The 19,541-nt window shown below is 34.2% G+C and overlaps 3 protein-coding genes across 3 annotated transcripts; 1 reads left to right on the top strand and 2 right to left on the bottom strand.

The window, feature by feature from the left end:
- Positions 1 to 282: 282 nt before the first annotated feature.
- LOC6044705 (probable cytochrome P450 313a2) lies at positions 283 to 1,025 on the bottom strand. Its single transcript, XM_038260771.1, has 3 exons — positions 999 to 1,025; positions 505 to 925; positions 283 to 443 (listed from the first exon to the last, which is right to left on the bottom strand). Exons 1-3 carry the CDS (start codon positions 1,023 to 1,025, stop codon positions 283 to 285), a joined length of 609 nt encoding a protein of 202 aa, XP_038116699.1.
- Positions 1,026 to 3,969: 2,944 nt separating this feature from the next.
- LOC119769579 (cytochrome P450 4V2-like) lies at positions 3,970 to 5,817 on the bottom strand. The gene is made up of 6 exons (XM_038262533.1): positions 5,515 to 5,817; positions 5,199 to 5,451; positions 5,015 to 5,141; positions 4,734 to 4,919; positions 4,248 to 4,668; positions 3,970 to 4,193 (listed from the first exon to the last, which is right to left on the bottom strand). The coding sequence occupies exons 1-6, from the start codon at positions 5,804 to 5,806 to the stop codon at positions 4,036 to 4,038; spliced, it is 1,437 nt and encodes a 478-aa protein (XP_038118461.1). The 5' UTR covers positions 5,807 to 5,817; the 3' UTR covers positions 3,970 to 4,035.
- A 6,746-nt stretch (positions 5,818 to 12,563) lies between these two features.
- Positions 12,564 to 18,765, top strand: LOC6044706 (cytochrome P450 4c21). The gene is made up of 5 exons (XM_038262530.1): positions 12,564 to 12,992; positions 17,286 to 17,665; positions 17,728 to 17,907; positions 17,967 to 18,390; positions 18,448 to 18,765. The coding sequence occupies exons 1-5, from the start codon at positions 12,641 to 12,643 to the stop codon at positions 18,672 to 18,674; spliced, it is 1,563 nt and encodes a 520-aa protein (XP_038118458.1). The 5' UTR covers positions 12,564 to 12,640; the 3' UTR covers positions 18,675 to 18,765.
- Positions 18,766 to 19,541: the final 776 nt, after the last annotated feature.

Below are 19,541 nucleotides of genomic sequence, written 5' to 3'. Positions count from 1 at the left end.
AAATTAATTTGACATTTGGTTCTTCAATTCAGCTGGTGTTTCGGACTGATTCCACATTTTGCTTTAAATTCTAGTATAATAAAATAAAAAGTGAACCTTGGAAACATTGATAAGCATTTCTCTGAATGACACCATCTCAGCCCTCAACTACAGAGCGATTGCAAGTACTAATTAAGCAGTCATGAGATGCTAATCGGCACCTTAGCCTACAATCAGCGCCTTAGACAATAAGCATACTAATCGCAAGGAAGTAGGTGTCATTCACGGGTCTGTCACTTTCATCTAGTCGCGTCGATCGAGCTGAATCAGATGTTCAAACGCCAACTTCAAGGTTAGATCAAACTTGAACCGCAGGTCGCGCCGTTTTAGCCCGGTTGAAAGTTTGAACTCTCGCACCAAGCGGATCAACGCGATCTTCACGCTGATTTGGGCGTACTGCCAACCTAGAAGTTTGAAGTTTTATCTCAGAAGGTGATCATCGAATCGAAGATTTCAAAGCATTACCAATACAATTCCTCGCTCCCCCACTGAACGGTAGATATCCAAAGGGATGTCGTTGGTAACCGCAATCTGGATGGAATCGTTGCGGATCGAAGTCGGTTACGGTGTCACCCCACAAATCCGCTCGGCGATGCAGGGCGTAGAACGAGATCAGGAACATGGTGCCCGCTGGGATCCGCCGTCCGTCGATGGACACGGTTCGGATGGTTTCTCGTGCAATGTTCGGGATTGTCGGACAGAGTCGGAGTGTTTCCTTCAGCACCATGTCGAGGTAGGGGAGGTCTTGCAGGGTTTGCTGGGTGATGTTGCACGATTTGTCCGGGATGATTTGAGCAATTTCGGAGTAAAGTTTCTGTTGGACCCGGGGGTAGAGGGCTAGAAATAGGCAGGCGTTTGCTACTGAAAAGGCTGTAGGTTCGTTTCCCTGAAAAGAAAGAAAAGATTTTTGAAGATTCTTTGCGATATTTATCTCATAAATTTTGATTGATTTTTCCAACTTTGAAGGTGAAAGATATGCATTCCATTCTGTCAATTAATATTGGTTCAATGGTACTTTAACTCTCAATTTCAGCTTCTTGCGCCAATTATTTAGCAAAATTATTTGTGTAGAATCAAATCCTCTACTCGGCAATCAAACGTGCTTTTTCTTCTAGAATTCGTAGTTTTTTTTTTCCAACAAGTTGCTCCAACAAGCAACAAGATTTTGTGGATTTTTTTAGTTTTTTTTTATTGGCATCACAAGTGAGATTGGTAACAATGACTTCTATTGTTTGAATCGATTTTGAAGAAAAAATATGCCATTTCAAGTTCCAAAACCATTTGTTTTTTCCAATTTCAATTAAATTCTATTTGATTTCGTTGCTGAATGATCAAGTAACAATAAGTTCTTTTGAAGTACATAACAGAGTTGGAGTTCTTTTCAGCAAAAAATATTTTTGTTAATTAAAAGATAACCAAAAATAAGAATAAAATGTGAAAAAAAACTTGGTAAAATTTGTTTTCAAATTCAATTTTGAATATTTATTTAATTTTATTTTTTAGATGTGAAATAAAAATTTCATTCGAAATGTACTTTTGTTAATTCAGTCATCATCCAAGTAACCTTAAAAAAACTTCTTTGATTAAAAATATATTTTTTAAAATATCATAACGTGACCATACTTAAACAACTTAAAAAAAATCGGTATGATGAGAATTGTTTTGAAAGTATTTGATAAAAAGTTAAAAGATTAGATTCTTTTAAAACTGGATAAAGCCATTTTATTAAAAATTTATGATTCAGCAATTACATTTTATACTTTGATGGTTAAATATGAAACTTTTAAAAGTATTAAATACTTTGACCTTGATTCTTAATTAACTTTTGCTTTTAAAATGATTTGCTATTTTTTTTTATTTAAAAAAAAGTATACATGAATAATTAACCTTGTTCTTCTTGTCTATTTGTGTTTAAGTTAGTGTATCTATCTTTGTTTGAATAAATCTTCATTATTTTAAGCATTTATCTTTTTGAATAAATTAGTTAGTTTTCGAATTTAAGGAGTAAAATTAAAAAAAAATCGTTTTCAAAGTTCAAATTGAAGTCAAAAATAACAAGAGTACATTTTGCAGCAAATTCAATTTCAAAATTTATATTCTGTTCAATTTTCAATTATGGATTTATTTAAAGATTTAAAGATTTAAAGATTTAAAGATTTAAAGATTTAAAGATTTAAAGATTTAAAGATTTAAAGATTTAAAGATTTAAAGATTTAAAGATTTAAAGATTTAAAGATTTAAAGATTTAAAGATTTAAAGATTTAAAGATTTAAAGATTTAAAGATTTAAAGATTTAAAGATTTAAAGATTTAAAGATTTAAAGATTTAAAGATTTAAAGATTTAAAGATTTAAAGATTTAAAGATTTAAAGATTTAAAGATTTAAAGATTTAAAGATTTAAAGATTTAAAGATTTAAAGATTTAAAGATTTAAAGATTTAAAGATTTAAAGATTTAAAGATTTAAAGATTTAAAGATTTAAAGATTTAAAGATTTAAAGATTTAAAGATTTAAAGATTTAAAGATTTAAAGATTTAAAGATTTAAAGATTTAAAGATTTAAAGATTTAAAGATTTAAAGATTTAAAGATTTAAAGATTTAAAGATTTAAAGATTTAAAGATTTAAAGATTTAAAGATTTAAAGATTTAAAGATTTAAAGATTTAAAGATTTAAAGATTTCAAGATTTCAAGATTTAAAGATTTAAAGATTTAAAGATTTAAAGATTTAAAGATTTCAAGATTTCAAGATTTCAAGATTTAAAGATTTAAAGATTTAAAGATTTAAAGATTTAAAGATTTAAAGATTTAAAGATTTAAAGATTTAAAGATTTAAAGATTTAAAGATTTAAAGATTTAAAGATTTAAAGATTTAAAGATTTAAAGATTTAAAGATTTAAAGATTTAAAGATTTAAAGATTTAAAGATTTAAAGATTTAAAGATTTAAAGATTTAAAGATTTAAAGATTTAAAGATTTAAAGATTTAAAGATTTAAAGATTTAAAGATTTAAAGATTTAAAGATTTAAAGATTTAAAGATTTAAAGATTTAAAGATTTAAAGATTTAAAGATTTAAAGATTTAAAGATTTAAAGATTTAAAGATTTAAAGATTTAAAGATTTAAAGATTTAAAGATTTAAAGATTTAAAGATTTAAAGATTTAAAGATTTAAAGATTTAAAGATTTAAAGATTTAAAGATTTAAAGATTTAAAGATTTAAAGATTTAAAGATTTAAAGATTTAAAGATTTAAAGATTTAAAGATTTAAAGATTTAAAGATTTAAAGATTTAAAGATTTAAAGATTTAAAGATTTAAAGATTTAAAGATTTAAAGATTTAAAGATTTAAAGATTTAAAGATTTAAAGATTTAAAGATTTAAAGATTTAAAGATTTAAAGATTTAAAGATTTAAAGATTTAAAGATTTAAAGATTTAAAGATTTAAAGATTTAAAGATTTAAAGATTTAAAGATTTAAAGATTTAAAGATTTAAAGATTTAAAGATTTAAAGATTTAAAGATTTAAAGATTTAAAGATTTAAAGATTTAAAGATTTAAAGATTTAAAGATTTAAAGATTTAAAGATTTAAAGATTTAAAGATTTAAAGATTTAAAGATTTAAAGATTTAAAGATTTAGAGATTTAAATTTTAATCCTAATGCATCGTCAACTTACGCCAAGAATGATGGTGTAGGCATTGTCGGCAATTTCAGCGTTGGTAAACGGTTTTCCATCAACAGATTCGCGCAGAAGTTGATCGATGATAGTCGGCAATTGTTCGCAGATATCCTCCGAGTCTGAATCGTCTTGTGAGTTGTATTCATCTTCCAAAAGAAGTTGCCTACGTTCGTTGATGATCTGCAATTTGAACAATTCATTTGAAGGAGAGTTTTTCTAGCAAAATTAAAACATCTTGTAAATAATAACAGAATAAATTGTTGAAAACACCGTTTTAATCACAAGTTATGAGATACATCACACACAAAAAGCTGACTGAGTAATTATCGCCTCTCGAGTTGCACCAGATGTTCGATGGCCAGCTTCAGCGTCATATCGAAACGGTATCGCAGGTCCTGACGCGTTAGCTTCGTGCTAAGCTTGAACTCGCGCACCAGATGTACCAGCATGATCTTGACGCTCATCATCGCGTACCGCCAGCCTGCGGAGAGTGGGTTCGTCAGATGGTGGTTGCATTTTTTGTCGAGTTTCATACCGATGCAGTTCCGAGAACCACCACTAAACGGCAGATATCCAAAGGGATGCCGTGACTTGGCCCGATCCTGATCGAAGTTCTCCGGGTCGAACTCTTCTGCCGTGTCTCCCCAAATATCGATTCGACGGTGAAGCGCGTAGAAGGACATCAGCATGATGGTACCTTTGGGAACGACTGTTCCATCAACCAGAACGTCCTGAAGCGCTTCCCGGGCAATGTTTGGTGCTACCGGGCAAAGTCGGAGCGTTTCCTTGATTACCATCTCGAGGTACACCAGCTGCTTCAGGTCGTCAGGGTTGATTGGGGAGTGTTTCGATGGGAAGATCTGGGCGATTTCCGAGTGAACTTTGTCCTGGATTGTGGGGTACATAGCCAGGAATAGGCAGCAGGACGCGACGGTGAGTGCGGAAGTGTCGTTGCCCTTTTTAAGGTTGGATGGATTAGTTTTAAAAATTATTGAGATTTTGAGAAAGTTAGAAGAATTACCGCTACAATAATGGTGTACGCGTTGTGAAAGATTTCTTCGTCACTAAAGGTCTTCCCATCAAAAGTTTCCGATAGTAACTTCACAATGAAAATCTCTGGTTTGTTGTAGTGATCTTCAGCATTGGTTTCAAGGTTTCCGTTAATATCTATCTGATTCATTATGTTTTTCTTTTGTTGATTAATAATCTACGAGGATTGTTGGTAGTTACAGTAAAAGAAGAGGAGCAGTTATTAAAACAAGAACTAAGAGAATGATTAACTCTGACCACACAGTTTTATACCTCATTCGCTTTTTCCATGCAAATCTTTCTTAGTCTTTGGTCTTCCCTGTAATCCTTAGTAAATCGATAAATCCAATCAAAGTAGAGATGTGCACTAAGCATTCTTCTAGATACCAAGTTGAACAATCTGAAATAACGTTTGTTAATGATACCACCAGAATAACACTAAAGCACTAGCGCTGACCTCTCAATGTATCCCAACACTTCATCGGTATCATCCCTCTGCAGTACATCCATCCCAATCGTAGTTCCAAAAACCATTTCCAGCGTACACTTTGAAACGTGGTGCAGGATATTCACCGTGGATCCACTCTCCATCCCCTTCAACTCTTCCACCATCTTACGACTACACGTTTCAAAGATCGGTATGAAGCTGTTGAGGATCTTCAGGTTGAACGTCGGATTCAACGCCCTCCGTTGGATCTTCCACTGTTGATCTGCGGACAAACAGACGTTTCAAATATCACTTTGAACTCTAAGAAGCCCTCATCATCGCTCACGTCTAGCACTCAACAGTCCCTGCTCGAGCCCCGTAAAGCGGTAAAAGAAAGGCCTTTCCACGCAGCCTGGATTGGTCAAAATCTGCTGAATCACGTCCGGATGGCACGTCCCGAGAAGCTTCACCGGACCGTAGCTGATCCGGAACAGCCGATCGTTGTTGCGGAACATTCCGACGACGGATCCAAAGCGCTGAATGTCATCCTTCCTGAACACGGTCCAGATGCTACTCCTACGGGCGATCGAAAGGACACCAAGTAGTGCTAGAATGATCAGCAACAAAATGGGCCACATTATTTTTGGCACTGGAAGTGATCACGTCGAGTGATGGACTGGAACTGATCTTCGATCAGTTCGGAGTCGTTGCTTACCAAAAATTAGCTAATCGACGCTAAGTGATACTAACCATCCTTTCTTTGGACGATTCGAAATGTCAATGATTTGCTTTTTTTCAGAGTTTACTCAATAGTACCTTCACGGCATCGTCAAATAATAAGGTTATTGTAAATACAAAGTTACATCTCTGTTCTGGATTCGATGAAGACGGTGAATATTGAAATAGTAATGGATGCAATATTTTCTATGTTAGCCTTTTGCAATTTTGAGTATTCATGAAAAGGTACAAAGAAACCCCTTTCTGGAGCAAAAAATCTTGCTTCTCACTTTTAATCGACACATTACGCAACACATTCCACTCATAAACCACGACTCACGAGACGTGGCCCCGTCAGCTATCAATCAAGGTTGCTCCATTTGACTGGAAAGTAGCTCGACCAGTTGATCCAGAATCTATACTTAAAATGCACGCCACCACATCGGATATTCCGGTTAAAACTGCGTGCACTAATAGAGGATCAGCTGCCGCTGCTGGCTGCTGTCCCCTATAATTAGGGTCTACCTCGTGTATGTCCATGCAGTCTCCACTAGCGTAGCCGTTTAGAATTCAAATCATGACCCTGGCCGTACAGCAGGTATAGTTATCCAGTAGGATCCATTCATGGAATGCGCGTGGTTTCCAGTTAATTCATAACCGATTATCACGGGATTCGCGGGAAAGTGAGATTGGGACGATGTCTCAAAACGAGGTTTTTTTCGAATGACTTGTTTAATTCCAATGTTTGTTTTTAAAAATCAAGGCCATTTACAAGATAAAACTTTCTACCATACAAATAATTAGGCTTAGTGATTTTTCACGCTCGAAAATAGCAAATTTCACGGGGACCTCAATTTCAAATCACCAAATTTCACGCAAATTTCGCGGAACGTGAAAAATGATAAAATTACTCTCAAAATCTTATGTTTAAATCACAAAAACCACTTTTTGTGCTTTATTATAAATTATTCTTCAATAAACAAAAAAAAACAATCCTCACTAAATTTGAACGTGACCCACAAACTAATCTTCTAATTATCAAAAAAGTTTCCAACTGGTTTATGGATGGGCTCTATTTATATTTTGAATCAAAATGTAGGTCATGCGTATTTTCATTTATTGAACTGCTGTTTTATATTCGACTAATGAAGCAAAAAGTTTACATTTTATTAAATTTCATATCAAAGTAAGATTCAACAATCTTGTTTAGCCAAAATTAGTAAAATAGTTTGAGTTTTCTGCGACAATTAGCCCATTCAAAATATTTTTAAAGGTTTTCATTCAAATTTTTTTTCAAGGCTTACATCTCTCATTTCATAAACTTAATTTAATAGGCAAAAATAATAAAACTGGCCTCGAAATCTAAATTTTTTATACAAAAAAGAACAGACTTAAATCGTTGAAATTAACAGGACTCACAAAAAAATATGAAATATTTTTAAAAGGCGATTTCAAAGTTAAAAAAAAACTCTTTATTTTATTTTGAATAAAACAATGCTTAATTCTTTTAGTTTCTTTTGAAATTATACCTTTCAAATAAAATAGTAGTATTTTTTTACTACAGTGAATTAAAATATAACTAAATAAAGTTAGTTTCTCAAAAAACTGAAAAATCCGAACAATTCTTCAAACCAATAAAAATTACCCAAATAGTCTTAATGATTGAAATATTTATTATGATGATATTTTAAAAAATGATTTGACAAAATTGATAAATTTCAAGAATTTCAAACCATCCACGAAATCTTCAAAATTCATTAACCCATATTAGTAATTGAATAAGGGTACTCATTCGTTTAATTCTACAGTAGTTCTTAAGATTATTTTTATTCTTATTTGAGTTTGATAGAATATTTTGAAAAAAAAAATCGTTACAGTTCCACACAAACATAACATTTCACGGGATTTAGCGGAAAAATACAAATTTCGCGGATTTCACGCTGTCCGCGAAATCGTGAAATTTCACTAACCCTACAAATAATCAAATGAACGTAAATTAACTTATTAACAGAGCAACTTCAGGCTTTGGTAATTTGTGAATCATACTATTTTAGACAAGTAAAAAAACAAAAATACAAAATAACAACAAAAAAAAACATCAAATGACCTCAACATTACCTCAAATAACAATAAAATAGCAACAAAATTATTTTAAACTGACTACAAAATTACACAAAAAATACAGCAAAATAACATTAAAATTACTTCAAAACTACCATTAAATCACAGCAAAATTACAACAAAATGACAACAAAATTACAACAAAACTACAACAAAATTACAAAAAAATAAATAAAACAAGATTACAAAAAAGTTACAGCAAAACTACTTTAAAATAACTACAAAATTGCTACCAAAATACAAAAGAATTACAACAAAAAACTATAAACTGACTACAAAATTACAACAACATTATAAAAAAATTAAAACAAAATTATAACAAAAAATACAATAAAATTCAAAATTACAACAGCATTATAACAAAATTAAAACAAAATGAGAACAAAATAACACAAAACATACAAAAAATATAATAAAATTACATCAAAATAACAATAAAATAACAAAAAATTACAACAAAAATTGCAACATAATTACAACAAATTTCAACAAATAACAACAAATTACAACAAATTACAACGCAGTTACAACAGTTTTTATGTTCAAAAAATCATATCTCCGAAACGTGTTAATGGATATTCGCAATTTTTTGATATGTTATGTAAAATATTACAAGGAATCAGGGAAAAATATTTTCAGACATAGGCTCTTTGGTCCCGAGACCTTGAAATCGGCAAATGAAATTTTCATATGACCTTTTCAAATATTCAGCTAGTTTTTTTGGACCTCAACACATCTTTCCTAAAAAGCCCAACTAATAACCTTTCTTTCGAATTGTGGCGTTCCAAAATTGGTTCAGCCGTTCCGGAGATATGATTTTTTGAAAAATGTGGTTTTTGCGAAAATCGTCGAAAAACGCAATTTTTTGGATCACCCTATTTCGGATAGGACCACCCTAATCGCCGAACAAAAAAATACGGGTCTAATTATTTGGGCCAAAGAACCCCCACTCCAAATTTGAGCCAAAACGGAGCACTTTTGATTTGGAGACTTCCTGTTTGACGTTAAATGGCTGTATATATTGTTGAAAAGCTTATAATCATAGTTAACTAAATATAAACATTGATTTTTTTTCTTCAAAACTATATAAGCTTTTTTAGTGATGGTATATTTGACGTGAAAATAAAGTTTTTACATCTTAAATATTATTTTATCAAGAAAAACTATAACTATCAAAATCACCCCGGAATTTAAACTAAGATTTTTTAACGTTATTATTTTTCTAAACACTTTAGAAATTTTTTTGTCCAAAACAGCGCATGGACTTTGTGTTGTCTACCCCAGTACATGTTTTAAAAATAATAACCTTACCTGTTGGAAAATATTCCAAAAACAAATTGAAATCTTATCAACGTCACCGCGGTTTACGGTACTATAAAATTACTACAAAGTTTCTACAAAATTACATAAAAATTACAACAAAATTACAACAAAATAACTACCAAATTACTACAAAACCACAAAATTACTACTAAATAACTACAAAATTACTATAAAATGACTACAAAATAGCAAAAAAATAACAACAACAAAATTTAAAAAAATAACCCCAAATTTTTAGTGTGCACCTCGTTGATTTTACAAAGTACACAATCAAAACAAAACAAATGGTAGTATGTGTCTGAGAGAGACGAGTAAAGAAGGTATCGAACTAAAAATTTACTTAGGAAATATTCAAATCATTGGGATTTTGTGTAACAAATTGTCTATTTTTTCAAGACATAATATTATTTAGACTATCTGAACTGACAAATCTGACATTTTTTTTTCCAAAAATTGAAAACGTAATGCGATCTGTAGCCCCGAAAATCATTCTATTTTTCGAAGATCCATATTCTAGCCAATATTCAAAAAATAATAACCGCTTTGACGAACAGCTTCTGGTTAAACTTTGAGTCTACTTGACCAAAAGAGCATACCCAGCTAGAGAGTGACGATTCTCGAGATTTCCAATTTCCCGGGAATCGAGAGTTGAATTTGGCCATTTCCCGGGAATTCCCGGAACCCGGGATTTTTTTTACTATGCCAATAGTGCCAATGATTTTAAAAGAAAAGGTCATAAATTTGTTTCTTTTCAATAAATTCAGATACAATTAATTCACACTTATTCAAAGAAATGTTAATTTAAGAAGCCTCATTATTTTAAGGAACTAGTTCAACCTTTAGAATTTTTCTTAGAATCTGTAAATACAAGATCGTTTTTTGAGCTTTTGGGGACTCAAAATTGCAGTTTAAAATTTTACGAATCTTATTTCGCACAGAGTGATTTTTCAAAAGTTGCACAAGCTTGATGCATGAACTTGTTATTAGATTCTCGTGAAGTTAAAAAAAGCAAATATATAATTTCCCAGTATCGAGATTTTTGCAATATGATACATAACGACTCAAAACAACTATTTGAACTTGTTTTTTTTTCTTTTTAAGGTAAACTGGAAATATTCATTGAAGAAATATTTACATTTATCAGGAAATGCGAATGTTCACAAAATTTGATATCGGACCTTAACAAAGATTAAGACAATCTTTACAGAATGCTATAGTTTTTTCTTCTAATATATAATCTAATATTGAGGTTAAACAGAAACACAAAATGACTTAATGAGGATATGGAAATTGAAATTATTGAAAAGGGTGTTCCCTCTTAGAAAAAAACAAATCGTCGTCATCGTGCTAACTTGTCGTACGTGCATTTTGGGCCAAATTGAGATAAGAACGCCATTTTGTGCAGCTCACAATGCCTCACCTTTTGACCTTCACAGATCCTCAAAATTCGATTTCAATCCTGAGATATTCAACAAAAACCGAAAAAACTCCGTGCATTTTTGTCACTTTACATATGAAAGCAGTTTCAATCTTGTCGTGCTATCTTGTCACTCCATGAAAATTGATGTAAGTGCGACAAAAGGCCAAAGTGATTTCAGGCCAGGAAAGTCAGGATGCGTTTGTCGCACGTACAAGCTAGACTACCGTAAACATTTTTAATTATAACTCGGGACTCCAGCAACCAACTTCAACCAAACTTTGGGACAATGCACAGAATGGTGAGCCAAACAAAACGTGTTTGTTTTTGTTTACATGGCGTGGTCTCGTTTTTGAATATTCATGGTCAAACATTAAAACGCGTTTTTCTCGGAACGTCAAAATGGCGGGTGCGACAAGATAGCACGACGACGTCGAAATAAAAATAATTTAACAAAAAAAACTTTAAACAACAAAATTTCACTTCGAATAAATGAAACTTCAGATAATCGAATCTCGAATCTCTTATTTTTGATTTTTGAGCTTTAAACTACTCCAAACTACTCTAAGATTATTAGGAAATTTTTAAACTCAAGATTCAAATTTGACTTAAGTGTTGTTGCAGAACTCGAACACGAACACGAAAAAACATTTTTTTTGTTCGTGATCTGATTATCCGAAGTCCCATACAAACCTTCGGATAATCGAACTTTGGATAATCGAAACTTCGGATAATCGAGTCTGGACTGTATTTCATTTCTGAGATGTAACTGCTACTTTACTGCCCATAATTGAAAATTCGGCTATTATGCCAAATCAAGTATTCCGAGAAAAACGCGTTTTAGTGTTTGTCACAAAATCTCCGACAAGGCAATTTCCCATAAGAGTGGCATATTAGCCGTTTGGTTTTTCGCATCGGCAGCCAAGTCTAAACACTATTTCAGTGAAATTCTAGTTCCAGAAGATGCGTTGGAACATCCTCTATCACCTAGTGCTAACATTTCGTTTTTGGCAAAAGTGGATATTAGCCGTTTTTTCAATGGTGGGCAGTTTAAGGTAAATTTATGGCTCCACATTTTTTTGGGCTTCTCTCAATTATGGTTCTTGGAATTTTCGACAAGTTAAAATTTACACTTTCTGAAAAACAAGATTAGAGAAGCATAGGTTTATTCGAACTTGAACATTGAACATCCAATGTTCTAAACCATTTCGAATTTTTAAATGTTTTTCTGATTAGTTTATAACATTTTGCTTCCATATTTATAAGTAGAAAATTTCCCGGGATTCTCGACCAAATTTCCCGGGAATCGAGAGGCCCAAAAATTGTCGATTTCCCGGGAATTCCCGCTCGTCACCCTCTATACCCAGCCCATTAATAAGTGCATCAGACATGTTGCTTCACTAAGGTTATCTAGCTCTTACAACTCTTGAATCATTTCGAACAACCCAACAGTATGCTAGAGAAAGCCCATAACACCTTCTCTTCTCGTCGCGGAGGTTTTGTGTTGTCTGGGAGGTGCAGCCAAAATTGAAGAGGCAAAAAATATGCTTATGGTGTGACTTACTCCACAGACACACCGCCAACATCTACCATATCGCGTTCTTGACATTCAACCGGGGGTTGCGACCCGGGGAGGGGCACGTGCCGGTTGGCGCTCCTCACTCAGTCCCGTACCCGAGTGTCTATCGCGTCAAGAACAAGATCAGGGTAATTGTCGGCTCTATCCGTCAATTAAAGTCTTTGAAAGCTGCTGATACCGGAGCACACTGATCGGGGAGATCGGGTTTGTTCTATACGAGAAGAAACAATAAAATCTCTCGCCACGCCACTGTCCGAACCAGTCCGTTCCAGGTCGAGTGTTACGTTGCAAGTGTGTCCGGTTACGTGCCTGAACATGGTCCTCGTGGAGCTTATCCTGCTCCTGATGGTAGCCGCCGGGTTGGGGCTGCTGTTGTATCTGCGGAGTAAATCTTTCGCCAGCCGGTTGCCACCAGTTCAGCCGTACCATCCGGTGATCGGAAATGCACTACTCTTCGTGGGGAAGTCCGACGAGCAGCGGTTCGTGAATATTGCTCGAGCCTTTGCACATCCGGCTCGGTTGTTTAAATTTGTGGTGCTCGGGTATCCGATGCTGGTCACCAACGAGCCGGAAGTGGCGCAGAAAATTCTCACCAGCACCGAGTGTCTCGAGAAGCCGTTCCTGTACGATTTCTTCAAGCTGGACTATGGACTGTTTGCGGCGCATTGTGAGTGATTTTTGAGGAAAACATTTGGACTGTTAAATAGTGGTTAAGAGACTGATTTTTTTTTCTCAAATGTGACATGGGTGGTTAAAATGTGAAATACAAAACAGTGCAGTGAATCAACATAATCGAAGGAGCTAAATTAGAAATCTGTGTATCAGAATTTATGAAAAATTGTCATATCTTTTGCAAACGTTCTACAGCAATTCCATGCCAAATAGGGAACTGGGTTTACCTAATTCTTTCCGATTTCAATGTTCAAGGTCCATCTAAGCCATTTTGCGTATGTTGAGCCAGTTGCACTGGAGAATGATGTTTGAGAAATTTTAATGTCGCTGTATCTCAAACCCGTTACATCGTCTCAAAAAGTGGTTGAAGACAAACTTGTAGGAAATTTCACGACCATTCTGAAAAAAAAATCACTTGATTCTAAGGCTTTATAGTAAAATTTGAAAGTGAGCACAAAATTTTGTTTGTGGAATTAGCCTTAGAATGCAGGATGGACAATAATAAAATCATTTATCGTTTGTTAAAACCGATTTTTTTAAAAAAGTTGTCTTTGCGGGAATTGATTCGTCAGACAATTTTAAATAAATGTCTCCATATTGACCATGGTCGTAAATCCAATCTTTGTTACAGCAGTTTGGACCATTTATTGGTGATTTTTGGCCATTGAGGTTTTTAATTCTCGTAAATATTTTTACCAGAATCCTCGAAATTTTTTCAAAAGTTTGTCTTTGACATTCTCTAAAAAAATTTTATATGAGCCTATGATAACATGCCTACAGAGTTTCATTTAGATTAGAGAAGATCGATTAAAATGAACTTGAAAAATCGTGTTTTGAGCTGGATTTCGTATGTGTTTTTATACAATTTTTTAGACTTGTTTTTTATCCTTATCTGTGGCATAAATTTCCATTTTTTTTATAATACACATAGTATGGCCAACTTTATATTCAAAATAAAAAAAAACGAAAATAAAAGAAAATGTCCATTTTACTTAGATTTTTTTGTATACGATATTTTCAATCAAAATGATTAGGTTTAATGCAATGTTTTTGTATTAAATAAATATTTTTTTAACTTTAAGTTTGAGTTTCAAAAAAATTTTGGCGACTAGTATCATAATATGCTTTATACAACATTTCAATTAAGCATAGTAAATTATAAAAAATATCAATGAATTCATGACATTTTTTTTCTAGAAGTATTCGTCTGTGATCTCAACATTCAAAATATGTTAAAAGATTACAAAATCTGTATTTGATCAGAAATGCATGAGTAACCATTCTGCAATGTATTCTGAATAATTTTCAAGAATTTTTTTCCTATGAAAATAAAAAATTCAGGCAAGCTTTTGATTTTCAGGAAAGTTTTTAATAGGGCGGGACAAAGGCTTGAAATAAAATTTGTAATGGCTAATTGAGTAACCACAAAATGTTTCAAAATTACTGAGAAAAGTTCCTGAAAATACATAGTAGTTTATGCAACAAGTTGCAAAAATAGGATTTTTTCACCACGAGTCGTACATTTATCCAACGAGGTTCACCGAGTGCTGAAAAGTTCTACTTTTCAGCACCCATTTCAGTGCTGAAAAGTAGAACTTTTCAGCATTTATGTTGAAAAGTGTTACTATTCGATTATGTTATTTTTGGTACAGAAAAGTAGGCTTTTTCGTAGTTCAAGAATGACAGGAAAAGTAAGTAGTTTCACGACGAAACTGCAAAAATATGGATTTTTAGTACTGAGCAAATCTTCACCAAAACCAGAAATGGGTTTTATTTATATTTGTTGATTTGGTTCAAACTTTGTGGGGTCCTTCCCTATGACCAAAGAAGCTATTTTGTGTCATTGGCTCACCCATACAAGGCTCCATATAATTTTGACAGCTGTCCATGCAAAAATGGTACCGTTATCAGGGGTGACATTGGGTTCGGGGTGAGATTAGGTCATACAAAAATGCAGAATTTGATGGCTGTACGTAAATATTTGAAAATCTATAACTTTTGATGACATTTTTTGATCAAATTGGTGTCAGAGTTGTAGGTATCGATGAACACTATTCAGAATTAATAGGTACACGGTTTTGTTCTGATTTTGAAATTTACTTTTTTTTCACATAAAAACTCAATTTCCCAAAATTGTTTTTTTTTTTTGATTTTTGATTTTTTACGCATCTTTTTGAAAATTCAAGTTTTTCGATTATTTAAAATAGTGTTTATGATTATCCATTACTGAAAATATGTTTTTTTTCGAAAAGTTTAGTAAATTTGCAATAAAATTGCCTAACACGCGCTAATTTTTGGGGTTTCCAGCATCGTGTCAGACTGGTCACTAATCCAGAATTACTTGGAATTTGAGCAAGTAATTCTGTAATTCCAGATTTACTGAGTAATTCCAGAGTAATCCTGGTAATTCCTAATAATCTCAGTAATCCTGGTAATTCCATCATTGTTGTTTGTGAAAACGTACTTCAGAAAATAATAAAATAATAAAAAATAACTTTTAAAAAGATAATTTCGGTAACCTTTCATGATTCTATTTATTGCCTATTAATTTTCTTGTAAAAAACCCAAAGTTATAGCTAGTATGGGATCATTCGGATTTTGAGTAAGTAATTCAGTAATTCCAGAATAACTCCGCAATTCCGTAGTAATTCGAGTAATTCCATAGTTACTCAGTAATTCGTGTATTTCCCATCAATTCAAGTAACTACTAGTAATTCTTTAAAGGTAAATCGGCAGAATGCATTTTGCTTGATGCCTTTTATGGTTGTAAGAATTACAGAGCGGATTCGGAATGTCCGCAAATTTGGATGCTCTCTGCTATTGCTATTCGGATGAAAAACACTCAATCGTCAAAATCAGTTGTCAAACTGATGTTGATATTTATCCCATTATTCGATGATTTCCAAGTAGGGCGTTCAATTTTCCCGGGTTTTGAGTTTCTCGGAAAAGGGAAAACATATATTTTTTATTCCCTGGAAACGTCATAAAATCTATGTTTTCCTTTTATTTGTTATGTTTTTAAAATCATACTATTAGCTCAATACTATTAATATCATTCTAAAGAAGGATAGCACTTTAAGATATGTTTAAAGATTTTTTTGTTCTTTGTTGTGCTTTTAAATTTAAATGCACTCAAACGCCAAAATTAGTTGTCAAACTGATGTTGATGTTTACCCAATTGTTCAATGATTTACAAGCAGGATGTCCAATTTTCCCAGGTTTTGAGTTTACAGGAAAACGGGAAAAATATTCATTTATTCCCGGGAAGTTGTTGAAAAAGTCTTAAAATCTATGTTTTCTTTATATTTGTTATGTTTTTCAAGCTTTAAATTTATAGAATTATCTCAATACTATTAATATTAATCTATACAAGGATAGCAGTTTTTAGATAGCTTAAACAAATTTTTGCTGTTCTCTGTTTTTGCTGTTCTCTGTTTTGCCTTGAATTTTATATGCACCACATTTATAATTCAAATTAAATAAGTATCTTATAAATATTTATCTTTTATTTATTTCTGTATGACATGACTGAAACAGCTTGAAAATTGTTTTAAGATGTCTAAATAACAAAAATGACAACAAATTAGACGGTACCAATTTATGTAAAATTTTAGAAAAGTTTAAACTTATTAATTGTATTACTAATGTAATTTCCAGGCTAATTAAGATATTTGTTTAATTCCGGGACTTTCACGTATAACAATTAAAAATCCCGGGAATTTTGTGCCGGTAATTCCCGGGATGGACGCACTATTGCTAAGCACGTGGTTTTGTGCGTTTGACAGCTGTCATTCGATCCAATTCCAAAGACTTTTCTCAATACGCTGGAAGCTAGGCAGTAATTCCAAGTTATTTTTATAAATTTGAGCAATTATGCGTGGTTTCTGGAAATCCCAAGTAATTCTGGGGAATCAAAGTAATTCATGACATATTGCCAGTAATCCTGGTAATTCCATTTAGACTGGTCAGTAATCCTTGATGCTGGAAACCCCTTGGAATTTTCAATTCTCAAACAAAAGTTTAGTACTACATTTTTTTTGGAATTTTTATAAATTATATTTATAACAAAAATCATGCCATCTTGAAACGGTTCTTCCAAAAGACCGGAGTTTAAAATAGAACCGCGTTTCTGTTTTTGAGAGCCACGGGTCGTTCGCTCTTTTCAGTGAACTGGCTCTGTGAGCGGTTTGCTCTTTTTTGCCCGTTAAAAAGACTTGATTATGCTCTGGGCGGAAAGGGGTAAATAATTTTACCAGACTTACAACATCGATTTCTTCACATTTCACAGACGACATCTGGAAGGGCCAGCGCAAATCGCTAAATCCAACGTTCAATCTGAAGATCCTGCACGGTTTCATCCCCCTGTTTGACAAGTGCGCCCAGGCTCTGGTGCGCAAGCTGGACACCTTTCCGGCCGGGGTGAGCCTCAACATTACGGACTGCATGCTGCGCTGTACGCTGGAGATGGTGGTGGCCACGACCATCGGGGTGGACATCAACAAGAACCGCGGTGCCGATCGGCTGATGGCGTTGATCCAGAAGGGCTTCCATCTGGCGTCTAAACGGTTGGTGCGGATCCACTGGTACAAGGATTGGATGTACCGGTTTACTAGTGATTACCGGGAGGATGTGAAGCTGCGAGCGGAGGCGTACACGTACGGGAATGAGGTGAGCGGTTGGGATGTTGGTCGATATGATAACTAATTTAGGCAATTGTTTCAACATTTCAGATCCTACAAGATGCTATCGATCGTAAAGCTCGGGAAGCCGCCGCACCGGAAGTAAGCGACCCGGAGTGTGATGGCTACCGCAAGCCGCAGATTTTCGTAGACCAGCTGCTGGAAGACCTGGAAGGTCGCAAATTCGAAGACATCGAAACCATCCACAACGTTTACACGATGATTGTAGCGGTATGTGTTTTGTAACTCGAGGTCAACGTAAGATCACGATGACTTCTTTTCAATTTCAGGGCAGTGACACTTCCGGCACGGAAATGGGCTACGTGGCACTCTCGCTGGCACTCTACCAAGATTTGCAGGAGAAAGTGTACCAGGAGATCGTGACCGTCTTTCCCCCCGATAGCGAAACAAAATTCAGCCCGGAATCGCTCAGACAGCTCCAGTACACGGAAATGTTCCTCAAGGAGTGTCTGCGGCTGTTCCCGATTGGGCCACACATTGTGCGGCAGACCAAGCAGGACATCGAGCTGGAAGGAGTTCGCGTCCCGCAGGGAAACATTCTGATTGTCAGCATCTACAATATCCACCGCCGGAAGGACATCTGGGGCTCGGATCCGGACCGGTTTGATCCGGAGAACTTTTCGCCGGAACGGAGTGCCGGCAGGCATCCATTCGCTTTTATTCCGTTCAGTGGAGGCACGAGGAATTGTATCGGTGAGAATACTTTGAAATATATGGGTAGTTACGTACTTAAAGATTCTTTTTGATAAGGATCCCGCTACGCAATGATCAGTATGAAGATCATTCTGGTGCATTTGCTGCGAAACTTCAAGTTGAAGACGCACTGGAGCTTGGAGGATCTGCGCTTCCGGTTTGAAGCACTGCTGAAGACTTCCAAAGATCCCGAGGTGTACCTGGAGCGGCGGGATGTGACAACGCTGGTTGGAGTGAACAGTAACGATACTGCGTACACTAATGGTAATGCTTGTTTTGAATAAATTATATTTGAAACGTTGTTCTTTTATTGTTCTTGAGTCATCTTAAAATGATGTAATACGAAGTTAATAAAAAGAAGGTTCTTTATGTAGATCCCACTTTATTTTACATGGCTTAGAACTGACCTGTCCTAAGTACGATGACTAATCAGTCGTGTATTATTGAATTCATAGAAGAAATATACCCATTTTAAGTCTTATAGTGTTCCATTAAATTTACTAAAACCAAGCAGACCAACCAGAAGTGCAACTTTTGTGAACATTTCTGTTTAATTTGATTTTTACTAAAAGTTATTCTATTTCTTTTACAAGCCCTTTAATAAAAATATTTCCCAAGTGTATGCTTATCTGACGAGAATGCACTGAGTCCCACCCATTTTTCTATTTTCAGCTTAGTTCTTTTTTTTCTCCCAGCGCTCTTATGAGTCTGCCTAGTGCTGCCATTTTTGACGAAATTTTAAGCGAACTCTCACGAAAAGTGGCATTTATAGAGAACGTTTCCTGGCATCACTGGCCCACTCCAAGCCTTTGCTTCTCGCTCTGTTTTCTTGAGCCTTCGATTTGAATAGGTGTAAACGTCAAGTGACTCGACGCGTTTGTTTTTTTGATTGCGCTTGCAAATTAACGTCATGTTTTGGGCTTATTTTTCAACTGAGTGACTAACTAATGTGCCAAAGTGCATGTTGCCGGCAGTTGGAAGCAATTTCATATTGCTTATTGCGAGATAAAATCACGTTTCTCCATCGCTGTGAGGGACAGGAGATTATTGCCGCCTAACTACCGCAGTGTAAAAATCAGCAAGTTGAACTGAAATTCTGCGTTGATTTGGCTGTTAACTTGGTTTGTTTTGAATATTTTCCAAAAAAAATC

This window comes from Culex quinquefasciatus, chromosome 3 (genome assembly GCF_015732765.1).
Source record: "Culex quinquefasciatus strain JHB chromosome 3, VPISU_Cqui_1.0_pri_paternal, whole genome shotgun sequence".
NCBI classification, from domain to species: Eukaryota; Metazoa; Arthropoda; class Insecta; order Diptera; family Culicidae; genus Culex; species Culex quinquefasciatus.
The sequence above is the reverse complement of the archived record's forward strand: the minus strand, read 5'-3'. Positions and strand labels throughout refer to the sequence as shown.